This window comes from Pelobates fuscus, chromosome 2 (assembly GCF_036172605.1).
Source record: "Pelobates fuscus isolate aPelFus1 chromosome 2, aPelFus1.pri, whole genome shotgun sequence".
NCBI lineage: Eukaryota > Metazoa > Chordata > Amphibia > Anura > Pelobatidae > Pelobates > Pelobates fuscus.
Window position 1 is genome coordinate 101,827,991 of NC_086318.1, and position 16,044 is coordinate 101,844,034.

Sequence of the window (16,044 nt, forward strand, 5' to 3'; positions counted from 1 at the left end):
CACGGCGCAGTACGGCGCAGCACGGTGGGAGGTGAGGCGGAATAAGCCGGAGTAAGACGACGGGAGATTAAGGGAGACGCAGTAATTTCGGATGAAGTTTGAGAGGTGGGTCCTCTCTGCTCCTAGTTCCCGCCTTGGAAGCTGGGAAGGTACAGCAAGAATATAGTACGCTGAGGTACTGCATGATAACGCTTTTTTGCACGAACCAGCAAGTGTACTTAGAACGAGTACCAATATAACTAACCTAATCCAATATGAAGAATGCACTCAGAACTTGGGAACCAGTTGATATCTAGCGTTAACCTTCAAAACTGTGTTCAAAGGCTAAACGTTAAATGATAAACGATAAACGATAAACGCTATAAATTCCCTTCATACCCTTCTTACTCACTGCTCCTCGAATTCTGCTTGTTTTCACCTCTTACCTCTTATTGTGAATTGTGAACATGGAGGCTGGGAAACGATTGGTGATCTAACGCGATTTGGTGATTTAAGGCTACAGAAGGCCAGAAGCCAGAAGCCTGAGAAGCTCCTTAAAGCTTCTTAAAGCCTTTGAAAAATAAAAAAAAATAAAACCCAGAGAACGTTTATTGGGATGTATTTTTTTCCCCTTTTCTTTTTTGGGACATATAATTACTATACCTAAAACTCATTTTTAAAGCCTTTATTATTTGAGGCAGAGGGTTTATAACTTATCCAATCTATACATATACATATCTGTCCTTCTCTAACGTGCCACCTAAAACTGAATGCAAAACTGAGGGCACTTTGAGGGCACTTAGTTTTTTTGTTTTTTTTCCCCGTATACGCTTGCACGCGTCAAGGGAAAAGATGGCGGCAAAAAAAGGTGAGAACAAGCCTAACACTAGGAAGGACAGAGATAAAAAAGCTGAATTCAGATCCGAATCTAAAGCCGAACCAAAAGCTGATAAACGTTTGTCAAATAATTTTTTTTCACAAGAGAAAGAAAGGAGATTAAGTCAAGTGAGCTCTGTCAAGCCCAGCGAAGAAGATATGGCGAATTCAAGTCTTGTGGATATAAGCGGTCCTAACTTGAACTGTATTTCTCCTCCAGCTGATCTCCTTAATATCGATAGAGACACTTTGAATAACTGCTTCGATGCTCAAATGGAAAGATAAAAGGTAAGATGCACCTTATCACAACTACTTTCAAAGAAGAAATAAAGAAATTGAATACTAAGATTACCTCCATTGAAGAGAAGCTGGAATGCTCGGTGCTTAAAAATAATATGATGGAAGATAAGAAACTCCTTGGAGCAGAAAATAAATCTCTTGGAAACAAAATTGGTGGATTGGGAAGACAGGTCCCGGAGAAAAAATATCAGGATTAGAGGAATCCCGGAGAACATATCTAACCAAATGCTTTCTACTTATCTGATCGAATTTCTAAACTTTCTAGACATCCAGCTGCAGAATATTCCAATCATTTTTGAGAATGTACATAGACTGCCAAAACCAAGTAGTTTGCCGGCACATATCCCAAGAGAAGTTATAGCAAGTTTTCATTCCCTCTCCTTAAAGACTAAATTTAATCTGGCCCTAAGGATGAAACCCCTAAAGGACTCAAAATTTGAAGATCTAAAATGTTTCAATGATTTATCCTTGGCTACAAGAACTGCAAGGAAGAAATTCCTAACTTGTACACAAAAGCTTAGAGAAAATAACATAGGCTATACGTGGTTATTTCCTACAGGGCTAAAGTTCTATCACAAAGATAATTTGGAAGTCTTTAAGGAAGTGGATAAACTCCACCAATGGTTATTACTAAACATTTAGATTTGATCATCAGATTATCAGATTAAGCATTTAACTGATGGAGGGGCTAGTTAGTTTATGTATTTCTTTTTTTTTTTTTTTTTTTTCCTAAAGGTAGATTAAGGATTTTTTTCTGTGAAGTATAGATAGATAAACTTTTTAAGTGGTTTTTACACAATTTTACTTTGCAAAACACGAATTACCACGGGTTAATGTAAGGCTAGGATAATGGCCCTCTTGAAGCACGATTAGATAAAATATTGCAGTGGGTTTAAACTCAACCACACGTACATTTATAATTAATATAAGGATTACACTCGATAATATAGAACTGGTAAAATTTTACTAGACATCATAGGTGATTCCACGTTACAGTGCATATCACAAATAATATATACCTATCACACATAGTTATAAGTTCACTTGTTTAAGGGGGACAGGCACTGTTAAGTAAGGCACTGTTAAGTAATGTTACTGAGTTCGCTAAGAAGACACATTTGATAAAGGATTAAGGGATGATTGTCGTTAATTTTATTGTAACGGTATAAACTAAGGCTAAGATTCCACATATATTTCTTTTTTTTTTTTTTTTTTTTTTGCCTCCTGGGTGAATAGGGGATACTTCTATTATCCTCTTTGCTGATAGATTCCAGATAGTTTATAAATGAAGCTTACGGGTTGATAACTAGATATAATCTTCTTCTGTTCCCCCTAACCGCCATGCGGTTGAGTTTAATTGACCTGCACCTTGGTAGGTAACGGTCAATATTGGGTAAAGGATGGCTCTTAAGGAAGGAAGGGCAGAGAGCCACTGGGGATTTAATGTTTTTTGTACGTGCTTGTTGTTTAGTTATGTTTTGGTCATATATGGTCTTTCTCATCATGAGGGTTCCACGGGAGATTGTCTAAATTTCAACTGGTATTCCAATGATAAAAGTATTAACATTAAATCTTAGGGGTTTGAATTCACCACAAAAGCGTAATATCCTCTTAAAATTTCTGAAAGATGAGTCTATTTCCATCTGTGGGCTGCAGGAAACACATTGGGAACGGAGAGGAAGGTCATGTTTAAACTCTAAAGATTATCCGTTTATTTTCTCCTCCTCCTTATATGATAAAAAAAAGAGGAGTTGCTACCCTTATTTCTTCTAGAGTAGCGTTCAAACTTATTCATCAAATACAGGACCCAGAAGGCAGGTACCACATATTAATCTGTGAAATAAATAATAAGGTGTATACGATTTTAACTGGGGGATTTTAACTGCATTCTTAATCCAGAATTAGATAGGAGAAGTTTGATTAGGGACTATCACAATAAACAGCTAAAAATTTCAGCAAAATCCTTCAGTAACTTGTTAAAGAACAGGGGCCTTTTGGATCTCTGGCGTACCCTTCATCCTATGGAACATGATTTTACGTGTTTCTCACAGGCACATCAGGTATACTCTAGGATTGACTTGATAGTCTCAAATCCAAGCATCTCAAAAATGTTGAAGAAAGTCTTTATTAAAAACATCTCATGGTCAGATCATAATGCGTTAATAATGATTTTAGACGATGGTTTGAAGGAAAATAGATCTAATTGGAGACTGAACGATCGTCTTCTAAATATTCCGGACTACTTAAGTCAAATTAAGTTAACTACTGATTTATTTTTTGAAGAAAATACTAAAGATGATCTATCCTTTCCCACTATTTAGTGTGCTTATAAATGTACAATTCGAGGACACCTCATTAAGCTGGGGTCTCTAGAAAAAAAAAAGAACTCCCATAATCTCGCGCACCTCTATATAGAATTAGATAAACTAGAGTATATAAATAAGAACAACCCTTCTATAGACATTATTAAAAAACTGACGACTATCAAGGATAATATCAATGACTTACTGATTCAGAAAGCAAACTTCTCATTAGAAAAACTAAGAAGATCATGGTATTACAAGGGTAATAGAGCGGATAAATTACTCTCGAATAGGCTGAAGAAGGACTCAATCAAGATGAGGGTAACAAAGATCATCCAAGAGGATAAGGTTCTCTTAGACCCATCAAAAATAGGCCAAGCTTTCCAATCATTTTACACCAAACTATATAATCTCCCGGATAGACAAGCCCCAGTAAATTTAACAGAATATTTAGAGAATTTAAAGTTGCCCAAAATATCGAATTCCCAACTGCAAAAATTGAATGAACCTATTAATTCAGAAGAAGTCATCCAAGCTATAGATAAATTAAAAACGTCTAAGACCCCAGGCCCGGATGGCTTTAGTAATAAATTCTATAAGTCCTTGAAGGAACACTTAGTAAATAGTTTAACGGATACTTTTAATGAGTTTATGATAAAGGGTAATATCCCGCCGGAGATGCTAAAGGCTAACATAATCCCCATTCTTAAACATCAAAAATCATCAGAGTTAATAACTAACTACAGACCTATCTCGTTGCTGAATGAAGATTTAAAACTTTACTCATCAATAATGGCAAGTAGATTAAATACAATCATGACGGATATAATCCATAGGGATCAAGTGGGTTTTATTTCTAAAAGATCTTCGGTATACAACGTTAGACGTCTGATAGATGTAGTGGACTGGGCCCAGTCGAGGAAATGCCCCCTCCTGATCCTGTCTCTAGACGCAGAGAAAGCGTTTGACAGGGTCAGGTGGGATTTCCTCGACGCGGTCCTACAAGCCTTTGGTCTACTAGGGAACATAAGAAAGGCAATAATGGCCTTATATTCAACTCCCTCGGCAAAAGTCATGGGGGCTGGATTCAGCTCAGATTTTTTTCCGTTGAATAACGGGACAAGACAGGGCTGTCCGCTCTCACCTCTTCTCTATTTAATGACAATAGAATCTTTAGCAATATCAATAAGGAAAAATGAAGCAATAAAAGGCCTTAATCTTAAAGACGACTGTATTAAATTAACAATGTACGCTGATGATGTCGTATTAACATTAACAGAGCCTTTAAACTCCGCAATAGCTCTTTTTAATTGCTTAGACGAATACTCATTATACTCTGGTTATAAACTCAATGTTAACAAATCTACTGCTTTAGCAGTGAAATTTCCTCAGGAATTGAGGGCCAGTCTTAGTCAAAGATTTGAGTTTGATTGGTCAGACTTGTCTTTTAGTTATTTAGGAATTGAAATCGCAAGAGACGTTAATAGGATTATGGAATTAAACTGTTTACCTCTTCTTAAGCTTACTGCAAAGAAATTGAAAAAATGGAAAAACTTAGAGATCTCATGGTGGGGCCGCATTAATGTTATCAAGTCATACATCATCCCAAAATGGGTTTACCTTTTTAGAATGGTGGCTTTACCGTGCCCTGACAGCTGGTTAATGTTAGCTCAATCCCTTATAAATAAATTTATCTGGCTACATAAGCCCCCAAGAATAGCCCTAAGCCGTTTATCCTTAAAAGTGAAAATGGGGGGTCAAGGGATCCCTATTCTAAAGGAATACCAAAAAGCCGCGACTTTCACACACGCGGCCATCACCCAATTAAATGATAGTAAGAATGAGATCTGGTATAAACTAGAACAAGACCTTACCCCCACTGAGGGATTTTTGGAAGATCTGTCTCCGCTTTTCTGGCCCTTAAAATTAAGGACTGATCACAAGCCGAACCCCATATCACTTAGTATTGTTTTGAAAAATATTCTAAGAGAGTGGGGGGAAATTAAAAAATCCCTAGGTCTTTACAATAAGCTAATTCCCCTCCTTCCCTTAGGAAATATATCACATTATATGCTCAACTTCAACTCAAAAAGCTGGATCGAGAAGGGGATACATAAATTTCAAGATCTAATGGATAGTAACGGGCGGATGGACTTTCAGACTTTAAAACAATTATATAAAATAGATAATAAGGAGATCTTTAATTACCTTAGGTTAAAAGGTTTTTGCAATCAATATGTTAATTTAGAAAACTCTAATCGATTGAAAGATTTAAGCAATATCCTCAACAGAGATTCTCCCAAAAAATTATTATCTATGGGATTAAGCCTAATGCAAAAAGACATAATAAACTCCTGGCAAAAAGACCTGGATATTCAGATTACTTGTAAACAATGGAGAGAAGCTCTAAACTTGGTTTATAAATATATTCATTGTCTTAACCTGGTAGAATGTCAATTCAAAGTTGTAAACAGATGGTATATGGTACCTAGCAAAATTAAGAAGTTTAACACTTCAGGTGACTCCATATGCTGGAGATGTAATCTGGTCTGTGGCAACTATTTACATATATGGTGGAATTGTGGCTATATACAGAAGTTCTGGAATATGATCCTGGCTAAGATAAAACATATCACCACGATTCAATTAGCCCCTGTACCACAACTGTGTCTTTTACAATTAGATATCCGCCAGGCTAGTCACAATTCACTTCCGCTCATTTTACATATTCTTTTAGCGGCCAAATGATCTATCGCAAGGTATTGGAAAATGGCGTTAGTGCCATCCTGGTCGATAGTTAAAGAACAAATTAAATATCAATTAAAAATGGAAGCTGGGTTAAATAGAAAATATCAAGAGCGATATAACTCCTGGCTTGGGAGGCTAGATGCTTGCTGGTGATTTATAGATACTCTTCTGAAATACTTTGGGTTCATGATCGAGACCGATATTTCCATTAAGTATGACCTCATATGACCAATTGGTGTTTTGTTTTTGTCTTTTGTTTTTGTTTTTTCTTTTTTTCTTTCTTTTTTTGTATGTTTTTGTCTGTGGGGGTGTTTACAGTGGGAATTTTAGATAAATTTGGATGTGTTCAGAACAACATTGTTATTCCGTCTACTTATTTGCAATAGGAACTCGATTGTTAGTTTGGCCCACTGTTTGCTATGTGATGTTTTTTACTATTTTTGTGAACAATGTTTATCTTGTAAAAAAAAGAAAAAAAAAGGAAAAAGGAGTTGATCTCCGAATAAAGATTATAAATTGAAAAAAAAAAACTTTAGCTTAAAGAAGCAGGTTTGGTGTACAGTTCATAGCTCTGCGGTCTCACTGCTTAATTATCTGCCATTTGGGAGTTACATTACTTGTTTCTGTCCATGCAACCCTAGCAACACCTCCCCTGGCTGTGACTAAAAATGTTTTCATTTTCAATTGGATGTTAACGTACTTTAGAAGTGTTTATCTCCTTCTCTATAAATTGGACGTTAATCATGCATAGGAGGCTCCTGCGGGCTGTAGCAGGTTATTAACAGAGTACGAGATTAGATATTCTAAAGTAAGCAAACTGTGCAATTAAAGAAATACAAATATCAGATGTCTCTCTTTACATGAAGTGTTTAGGAAGGTGTGTGTAAGTCACATGCAGGGCTGCATAGACAAAGTGATTTAACTTATAAACGGCAGAGAATTGAGCAGTCAGACTGCAGGAGCACCAAAACTGCTTCTTTAAGTTAACATTGACTTGGTGCTCATTGTGTCACTTTAAAAAAAAGTTCATAAGTAAGTATTTTGAGGCTGACTATGAATACAAATAGAAATTGATACTTTTTATTTTTTGTAATTAAAGGGATCCTATAGTGCCAGGAAAACAAATCCATATTCCTGGCACTATAGGGTACATAGGTCCCTGCAACCCCACTCCCGCAGGGCTGAAGGGGTTAAAACACCTTCAGCCACTTACCTGAGTCCAGCACCGATGACCCTCGGTACTGAGTCAGGCTTCTGCCACGCTCCTCCCCTGCCGACGCCAGCCGGACGGGGGAGACCTAATGGGCATGCGCGGCAATGGCCGCGCGTGCATTAGACCTCCCCATAGGAAAGTATTATTCAATGCTTTCCTATGGGGAAAATCTGACGCTGGAGGTCCGTGAGGACTTGCACATCTATTCTCATAAAATTCTCTGCCTTGTGCAATATTAACTCTTCTGACAGCGCATGCTACTCAATCATCATCATTAAAAATCCTAATTACTTTATATTAGTTTACATGATATAAAATAATTCACCACTTGGCATAAATCTCTCATCTAACCAATAAAATGCCACAGTATCTACAGGTATTCTTTCTACTAGAGCTCATGTTCTCCTGGTTTTCTGGTTTGGTAAAAAATAAAGAATATTGTTGTTACAGAAACACTAGTTCTAATTGTGTACCTTTAATTACTTAGGAACAGCATTTCAATCTTTGAACTGGCACTTCGAATACCGTCAAAGTGCCGAAGCCGTCGAAGTCACTGAGGTAGTCGAAGCGGCCGCCATTACAGTCGAACACGTGGCGGCGGCCATTTTAATGCAGTCGAATGCGGTCAGCGGTAACCTGTATCTTTCCCGATCCTTCGACACCACAGCGGAGACTAAGTCCCGGCCGGACATTCGAAACAACCGTCGAAAGGAACTTTGTCGTCTCTTTTTATGGGAATAGATCACCACACGGCTAGCGACCATCGCGGAAATAGAAACCGCATTTACTTCGACACTTCGACAAAAGCCGAGGTGCGTTCGAATATTCGAACACCGGCTTCGGATGGAACTTTACCGTTTTTCCGGCTAAACAGCGACCGACCACACAGCCTGAATCTGTGGAACTGTTTCTGGGCTTGCAAACAGGCGTGCGGTCGGTCCAAAGAGACTTTTTAATATCTCTGGAACTACTGGACGGATTCCCACGAAATTTGAGTATGTTGTTCCACCATTTATGTTGTTCACAAAAATATAAGTTTTATTAATGTACTAGTCAAAATGAGAAAGTTATAAAAATGTATAAGTTTTAGCTTGGAGATAATTGAGTAGATACAGTAGGAAACTCAATTATCTCCCAAGCGGAGGGGAGGGCACCAGGGGGCTGTACTATGCTGTTATTGGTTATTTTATACCTCCCCCTGGGAGGGGTCTGTGTGTACCTGACTGTAATAAAAAGCAGGCTGGGTGTTCCAGACCTCAGTTCTTACTTGACCCTCAAATCGCAGCCTCGACTCGTTTTTTGGGCAGAAAGGTATCCTAGCTATGCTATAGCTAGTGGGATTATTCTACACTTACAGGACTCATATGGAATACTATGGAAAGCAGCTCTCCCCTCTTCAGCAACTAGGAATCCAGACGACTAAGCGGTCCAGCTCTCAGCAAGCCTAAGGGTAACCGTAACAATTGTAATGTACTCCAATGCACAGCATTTTCCCTCAACACGTCATAAATTATGAAAACCTAATTTGACTTGGATGGCCTGTTTAACGAATGATTGCTATAGAATGCACTGGTTGCAAGAACTTACTTTGCGTTGTTCAGTTTGTCTGATTCTGAAAGGTTTTCTCTTTTTACCATCTCTGGATTAATTGCTTTGGGTGCGATGGCATCAATTAAATCCAACACAGGCAAGCTAGTATTAATGGATTTATCCTAAAAGGTAGCAAACAAACACGAACAATTAATACAATACCAATGGAGAACACGTATAAGTTTTTTTTCTGTGTAGATTATGAAAATGATTCACTGAAAACCAGTGACCTTTTCAATAGATTTTTAACAAATCTCAAGATTGAGAAGCATTCCTTGCTGGGCATAAATATCATTGTAAAATATAAAATATACTACTATTCCTTAAATGGGTCAGATATTTTTTCTATTAAAGGGTAACTGTAATGACAGTGAAACTTGTGTGACACTTAATCTTAAATGATACAAAATAAAAGTTCATCTATATATTGTACCAGCAGAATCGTTAGCAAATGTCTAAATTTCTCTAAAATTAGAGTTTAAAAAACAACCCTTGTCTAAGTAGTTCAGTCTGTGCTAATTGGCACGGAGATAAGAAGACTGTGCTCTGCATTTCTGCTACCAGGGAATCCCTTCTCTGGGCATGCCTTCTTGAATCCAGCCTAAGGGATGGATGCATACAAAGGGAAGAAGGGAGGAGGGGCAGGCTCTGTGTCACAGCAGCAGCAAGCATGGAGGGAGGAGAGAAACAGACTGGTTTATCAAAGCAGCTTTGACAGGTAATCTGAGAATGGAGCAAGAGACCAGATACATTTTATTTACACACAGCCAACAACGTGTTGTGGACTTTTAACCTGTTATGTGAAGCAGGCCTGTGGTTCCTAATTAGGGATATGCAGGTGGGAGCCAAATGAAGAGGGCGTGATGATGCCATTACCCGTTCCCATTCCACCAACCCAGCCATGCTTTCACATCATCCGGTACCAAAAACGATATGCGGATGGAAAAGCAGGAAGCAGTCCCTGCTTCCACGACCACTAGGCACCAAGGAATGTGCTCCTGCCTCCGCACCACCCCTGCCACCCGAGCCCATAGAGGTAGAACTCGAGGAAGCTTTGGTTACTGTGTGTGTGTGATTGTAGCTGTTTGTGTGATTGTGTGTCCCTGTAACAGTGACAATATTTATGACTGTGTGCCTATGATTATGTGTGTGGCTGTAACTTTGTTTGTAACTATGTGTGTGGTGTGTTTGACTGTGTATGTTTGTTTAGCTATGTGCGTGTTAATGTGACTGTGTTCGTCTGTATGTATGTATGTGACTGTGTGTCTAGGTATTTGCATGTATAAGTAATTGTTTGTATAATCATGTAATTGTTTACGTTACAACTGTGTGATTGTGTGTCTCTATATGTGACTGTATGTATAATTGCATACCTTTGTATGCTTACATGTCACTGTCTATGTATGTATGTATGTATGTATGTATGTATGTATGTTGGAGACAAACGGTTAGAAGGTTAAGAAACAGAGAAAAGATAAAGGGGTTAAGAGATACATTATTATTATTATTATTATTATGATATTTATAGAGCGCCGTCAAATTCCGCAGCGCTTTACAATGGGTGGATGAACAGACATGTAGTTGTAACCAGACAAGTTGGACACACAGAAACAGAGGGGTTGAGGGCCCTGCTAAATGAGCTTACATGCTAGAGGGAGTGGGGTAAAATGACACAAAAAGGTAAGGATAGTATTAGACTAGTGACAGTTGCAGAAGAGGAATCAGTCAGGAGATATTAACAGTTTAATTGATACGCTTTTATGAAGAAGTGGGTTTTTAACAATTTTTTGAAGGAGTGGAGACTGGGTGAGCATCTAACGAAGGAGGGAAGCGAGTTCCACAGGAACGGTGCAGCCCTCGAGAAATCTTGAAGGCGAGCATCAGAGGTGGGAGTACGGACAGAAGATAGACATAAGTCTTCAGCAGATCGTAAGGGCCTAGACGGGACATACTTGTGTATAAGGGAGGATAGATAGGTGGGGGCAGCATTATGTAGAGATTTAAAAGCAAGAACCAGAATTTTAAATTGAGCTCTATATTTTATAGGAAGCCAATGTAGGGACTAACAGAAGGGTGAGGCATGGGAGGTGCGGGCGGACAGGAAGATAAGCCTCGCTGCCGCATTCATTATGGACTGTAACGGCGCAAGTTGGGAGCACGTAAGACCACTGAGAAGTGGATTACAGTAGTCAAGACGAGAAAGGACAGTGGAATGGACCAACACCTTAGTCGCATCTGGCGTTAAGTAGGGGCGGATGCGCGCAATGTTTTTGAAATGACAGGATTTGGCGATAGATTGAACATGAGGCTTGAAGTAGAGGTCGGAGTCAAAGAGAACACCTAGTTAAGAGACACAAGCAAAATAAAGGTTTAAGAGACACATAAGGTTGAAATGGTGATTAGGATATACACACAAGAAGGGTCAGGAGATACATACACACACACAAAAGATTGAGTGGGTGTGAAAGCGACTCACAAAAGTTTAAAATTTGGTGGCAGAGGGGAAATTGATTTTATCCATAGGTGACAAATGATCTAGCTATGTGTCTGTATGCAGAAGAGGTGTATCTTACAGCAAGTGCAACACCCACTGAAACATGATTGATGGTCTCAGCAGGTAATAGAAATATGTTAAAATATGAGCTCTTAACATTATGAACGGAAGAAGTACTTAACCCCTTAAGGACCAATAAAAGGGAATCATGACATGTCACACATGTCATGTGTCCTTAAGGGCTTTTAAAGGGACACTATAGGCACCCAGACCACTTTATCTCATTGAAGTGTTTTGCGTGCAGTGTCCCTGTCTCCTTAACCATGAACTATTTTATTTAACCTGTGGAATATGGTTTTGATTACCTTAAAGCTGGTGATAAAGGTCTTCTTGCCTGCATTAGCAAGTGTTTCATTTATCCACTGTACGATAATTCGGTCATCAATCCTTTCACCTTCTCCCAGGTCAACTAAAACATTTAAAGTGTACCTAGTAAAGGACAGGAATGAACTCAAAGATCACTTTTCATTAGGACACAACTAATTATACAAAATACAAAATAGGAACCACACTCAATCCACATAGGCTACAGGTGCTAAACCAGACCATGGGTTAGCACAATCCTTACAAACAAAAATATCTATACTAGCGAAAAGGCCCAGACACTTCAGTAGTTCAGGCACATTTATTAGAAAATGAATGATCATGTTGGTCATTCATTGCCATAGAATGTTGGCTGAGTGCTCTCAGCCAATGAATGAGTTTCTGTGCAAAGAAATATAATCACAGGATGAACATTAGCCAGCCTGGGACTAGCTAATGATGCTGCCAGAGGTGGAGTTACATCTTGCAATATTTCTATATGTGGAGTGTTTCATACTGAAATCCTGTACATACAGGCTCTATGCATCATTACCACTTCAAAACACTGAAGTGGTCATGATACTTGTAATAAGCTTTCAATGCCTCCAATGGGAAATGAAAGAGAAATGCTGCGGAAGGTTTACAGTTCCCAAGAGGAGGAAACATTAAGTGTGATGAACAGGAAACAGAGGGTGGTGATTATCTAGTGCCAATGGGAAATGCAGCAAGTACCAGGCTTGTCTAATTAGAAATGTAGTAAATATCTCGTATGGCAAAAAATACATGATGGCAAATACTAGTATGTCTAATGGTAAATGTAGCTGGTATCAAGTGCAACAAATAAAAAAAGTGCCAAATAGCTACAACGTCTAATGGGAAACTGGAAAATCTCTACAATATCTAAAGGGAAAAGAGGTAAGTATCCAGTGTGCCTAATGGAATATAGCAAGTATTAACTGTTACATAATGGTAAATGCAACAAGTATCTAGGGTGTATAACTAGAAGCACAGCAAGGGTCTAGTGCTCTTAAAGGGACAAAGACGCTTCATGTCATTAGAGAAACTACAATTTAACATTGCAGTGCGAATATTGCCTCAAGTCATCTAGGGTGTATCTAGGGTGTATAACTAGAAGCACAGCAAGGGTCTAGTGCTCTTAAAGGGACAAAGACGCTTCATCTCATGTCATTAGAGAAACTACAATTTAACATTGCAGTGCGAATATTGCCTCAAGTCAACCAGACAGCCACTAGAGGCGCTTCCTGGAGTTTCACAGAGTTTAAATGGAGTGGGGGCATGGGGGAAAGGATGGGGGAAGAAGGGGCTGAGGAACACATCTTTGTAATCCAAACACTAAAATGTTCCTCTAATGTATCCTGTTGGGAAGGGGTGAGTAACCTTGACAATTCAAATGCTTGTGTTCTACATTCTGTATCTTAAAATGTTCTTTATCTTTATCCAGCTGTGAAAGTATTAATGTATGAAGAATTACTTTTTCTTCGATTAGACAAGCTAGCCAGCGAATCTGTGAGATTACAGTGTGTTTTCACTTACAGTCGCTGTAAGACATTCCGTGGTTTGAAAACCTAATGCAAGTCAACAGCGCCCTCTAGCTGGTGCTCATGAGTATAGGTCTCAAATTAAAGGGACACTATAGTCACCAGAACAACTACAGCTTAATGTAGTTGTTCTGGTGAGTATGATAGCTCCCTTCAGGCATTTCCATGTAAACACTGCCTTTTCAGAGAAAAGGCAGTGTTTACATTGCCCCTAGGGACACCTCCAAGTGGCCACTCCAAGTGGCCACTGGAGGGGCTTCCTGGCTCAGAGCTGCACAGTAAGCAGCCCTGCCATTCAGCGTCCCCACGCTCTGCGTGGATACGCTGAATTTTCCTCATAGAGAGGTCCTGATTGGCCAAAATGGCATTTGGTCCCGCCCCATGCCGATTTTAGCTAAAAAAAATTGGCTAGAAATCGCCCATTTTGTTTATGTCACAAAGGGGGCGGAGCCAGTCCCGGCAGACGCGCGCGGTGCTGGAAATAAGGTGAGTTTTAAACTTTTATAAGGGGGCTAAGGGGGGGCAAGCCACCTAAATGGTGGATTTAGCACTATAGGGTCAGGAATACATGTTTCTGTTCCTGACCCTATAGTGATCCTTTAATTCTTTTGGAGAAGCTTTGAAAATGATCACCATCTGTTAGAAAATGTCACAACAAACTCCACTATAAAGAGCTGCACATTCACAGTATGCTTTTTCAAGCTAATCTGTGTACTTTTGCATCACATATTTGTTTTTACAATTTTGCATCACATATTTGTTTTTCCCTGTGAAGGTATCTGTTTTCACAGGCTAACAATGTGCTCACAGCTTTCTGCTCTGCTATATATGTGTACAATAAAGTCTGCAAGTTGACAAATATTATTCATACCATATTTTTGTACAGGTTTAAATTATGTTTCACATTGCAGGCTTACCTTCTCATCAGCTGCCACACTAATGCCAGAGTGAGTGTGCGGTTGCCCTCATGTAAATCGTGGCCACAAATACCCACTAGAGAAAATCTGGCTTTACTTCTCCCAATCTCAACAGCGTAATTGCAATTCTCTATCTAAAGAAAGCAAATAAATGTTACGGGAAATAAATGTCCAAATAAGGGATAGTCCATGTTAGGGGGAATAAATGTCCAAATAAGGGATAGTCCATGTTAGGGAGAATAAATGTCCAAATAAGGGATAGTCCATGTTAGGGGGAATAAATGTCCAAATAAGGGATAGTCCATGTTAGAGAGAATAAAAGTCCAAATAAGGGATAGTCCATGTTAGGGGGAATAAATGTCCAAATAAGGGATAGTCCATGTTAGGGAGAATAAATGTCCAAATAAGGGATAGTCCCTGTTAGGGGGAATAAATGTCCAAATAAGGGATAGTCCATGTTAGAGAGAATAAAAGTCCAAATAAGGGATAGTCCATGTTAGGGGGAATAAAAGTCCAAATAAGGGATAGTCCATGTTAGGGGGAATAAATGTCCAAATAAGGGATAGTCCATGTTAGGGAGAATAAATGTCCAAATAAGGGATAGTCCATGTTAGGGAGAATAAATGTCCAAATAAAGGATAGTCCATGTTAGGGGGAAAAAATGTCCAAATAAGGGATAGTCCATGTTAGGGAGATTTAATGTCCAAATAAGGGATAGTCCATGTTAGGGAGAATAAATGTCCAAATAAAGGATAGTCCATGTTAGGGGGAAAAAATGTCCAAATAAGGGATAGTCCATGTTAGGGGGAATAAATGTCCAAATAAGGGTTAGTCCATGTTAGTGGGAATAAATGTCCAAATAAGGGATAGTCCATGTTAGGGGGAATAAATGTCCAAATAAGGGATAGTCCATGTTAGTGGGAATAAATGTCCAAATAAGGGATAGTCCATGTTAGGGGGAATAAATGTCCAAATAAGGGATAGTCCATGTTAGGGGGAATAAATGTCCAAATAAGGGATAGTCCATGTTAGGGGGAATAAATGTCCAAATAAGGGATAGTCCATGTTAGGGGGAATAAATGTCCAAATAAGGGATAGTCCATGTTAGGGGGAATAAATGTCCAAATAAGGGATAGTCCATGTTAGGGGGAATAAATGTTCAAATAAGGGATAGTCCATGTTACGGGGAATAAATGTTCAAATAAGGGATAGTCAATGCTTGAGGGAAACATGCTTTCAGCCTGTCCATCAGAGAAACTGAACTTTCTCTAAAAATGTGTGCACATGGAAACAATTTCCAAAAAGCAATATAAATGTAATAAAATGAATGAAATAATAGCACGAAACACCTTCCATATACAAAGACAAAAGTGTGGGGAGAAGAACCTAGAAATTAAATGCCAAGCATGTTTTGTCATCCCCCCACCTTTTTTTTTTTGTTTCTTGGTATCTTGATATTTTTCTTTTCAGGCCATGCTTTGATTTCTTTCATTATATTTATTTTGCTGTTTGGAAATTTTGTCCATGTGGATTTATCTATACCTATAGGAGACCTCGCTCCTTATAGAGAACGTTCAGCTAATCAATGCTTTTCGATACAGTATAAAAACACAAGCATAATACATACACATTACATGTAATGGGTAGTAAAATATGCAAAGGATTAAAAACAGCATTTTCAGACTTTTATGGCTTGCTGCAC

General features: G+C 38.7%; 1 protein-coding gene across 2 annotated transcripts in view; it reads right to left on the bottom strand.

Moving 5' to 3' along the window:
• The window catches only part of PLS1 (plastin 1), a 95,421-nt gene that overhangs the window by 3,874 nt on the left and 75,503 nt on the right, over nucleotides 1–16,044 (bottom strand). For both annotated transcript variants that reach the window (XM_063442503.1, XM_063442504.1), the window contains 3 exons: nucleotides 14,343–14,476; nucleotides 11,869–11,992; nucleotides 9,007–9,131 (listed from right to left, as the gene is read on the bottom strand). In XM_063442503.1, the coding sequence (XP_063298573.1) occupies nucleotides 9,007–9,131; nucleotides 11,869–11,992; nucleotides 14,343–14,476 (383 nt within the window). The remainder of the gene's footprint in view (nucleotides 1–9,006; nucleotides 9,132–11,868; nucleotides 11,993–14,342; nucleotides 14,477–16,044) is intronic.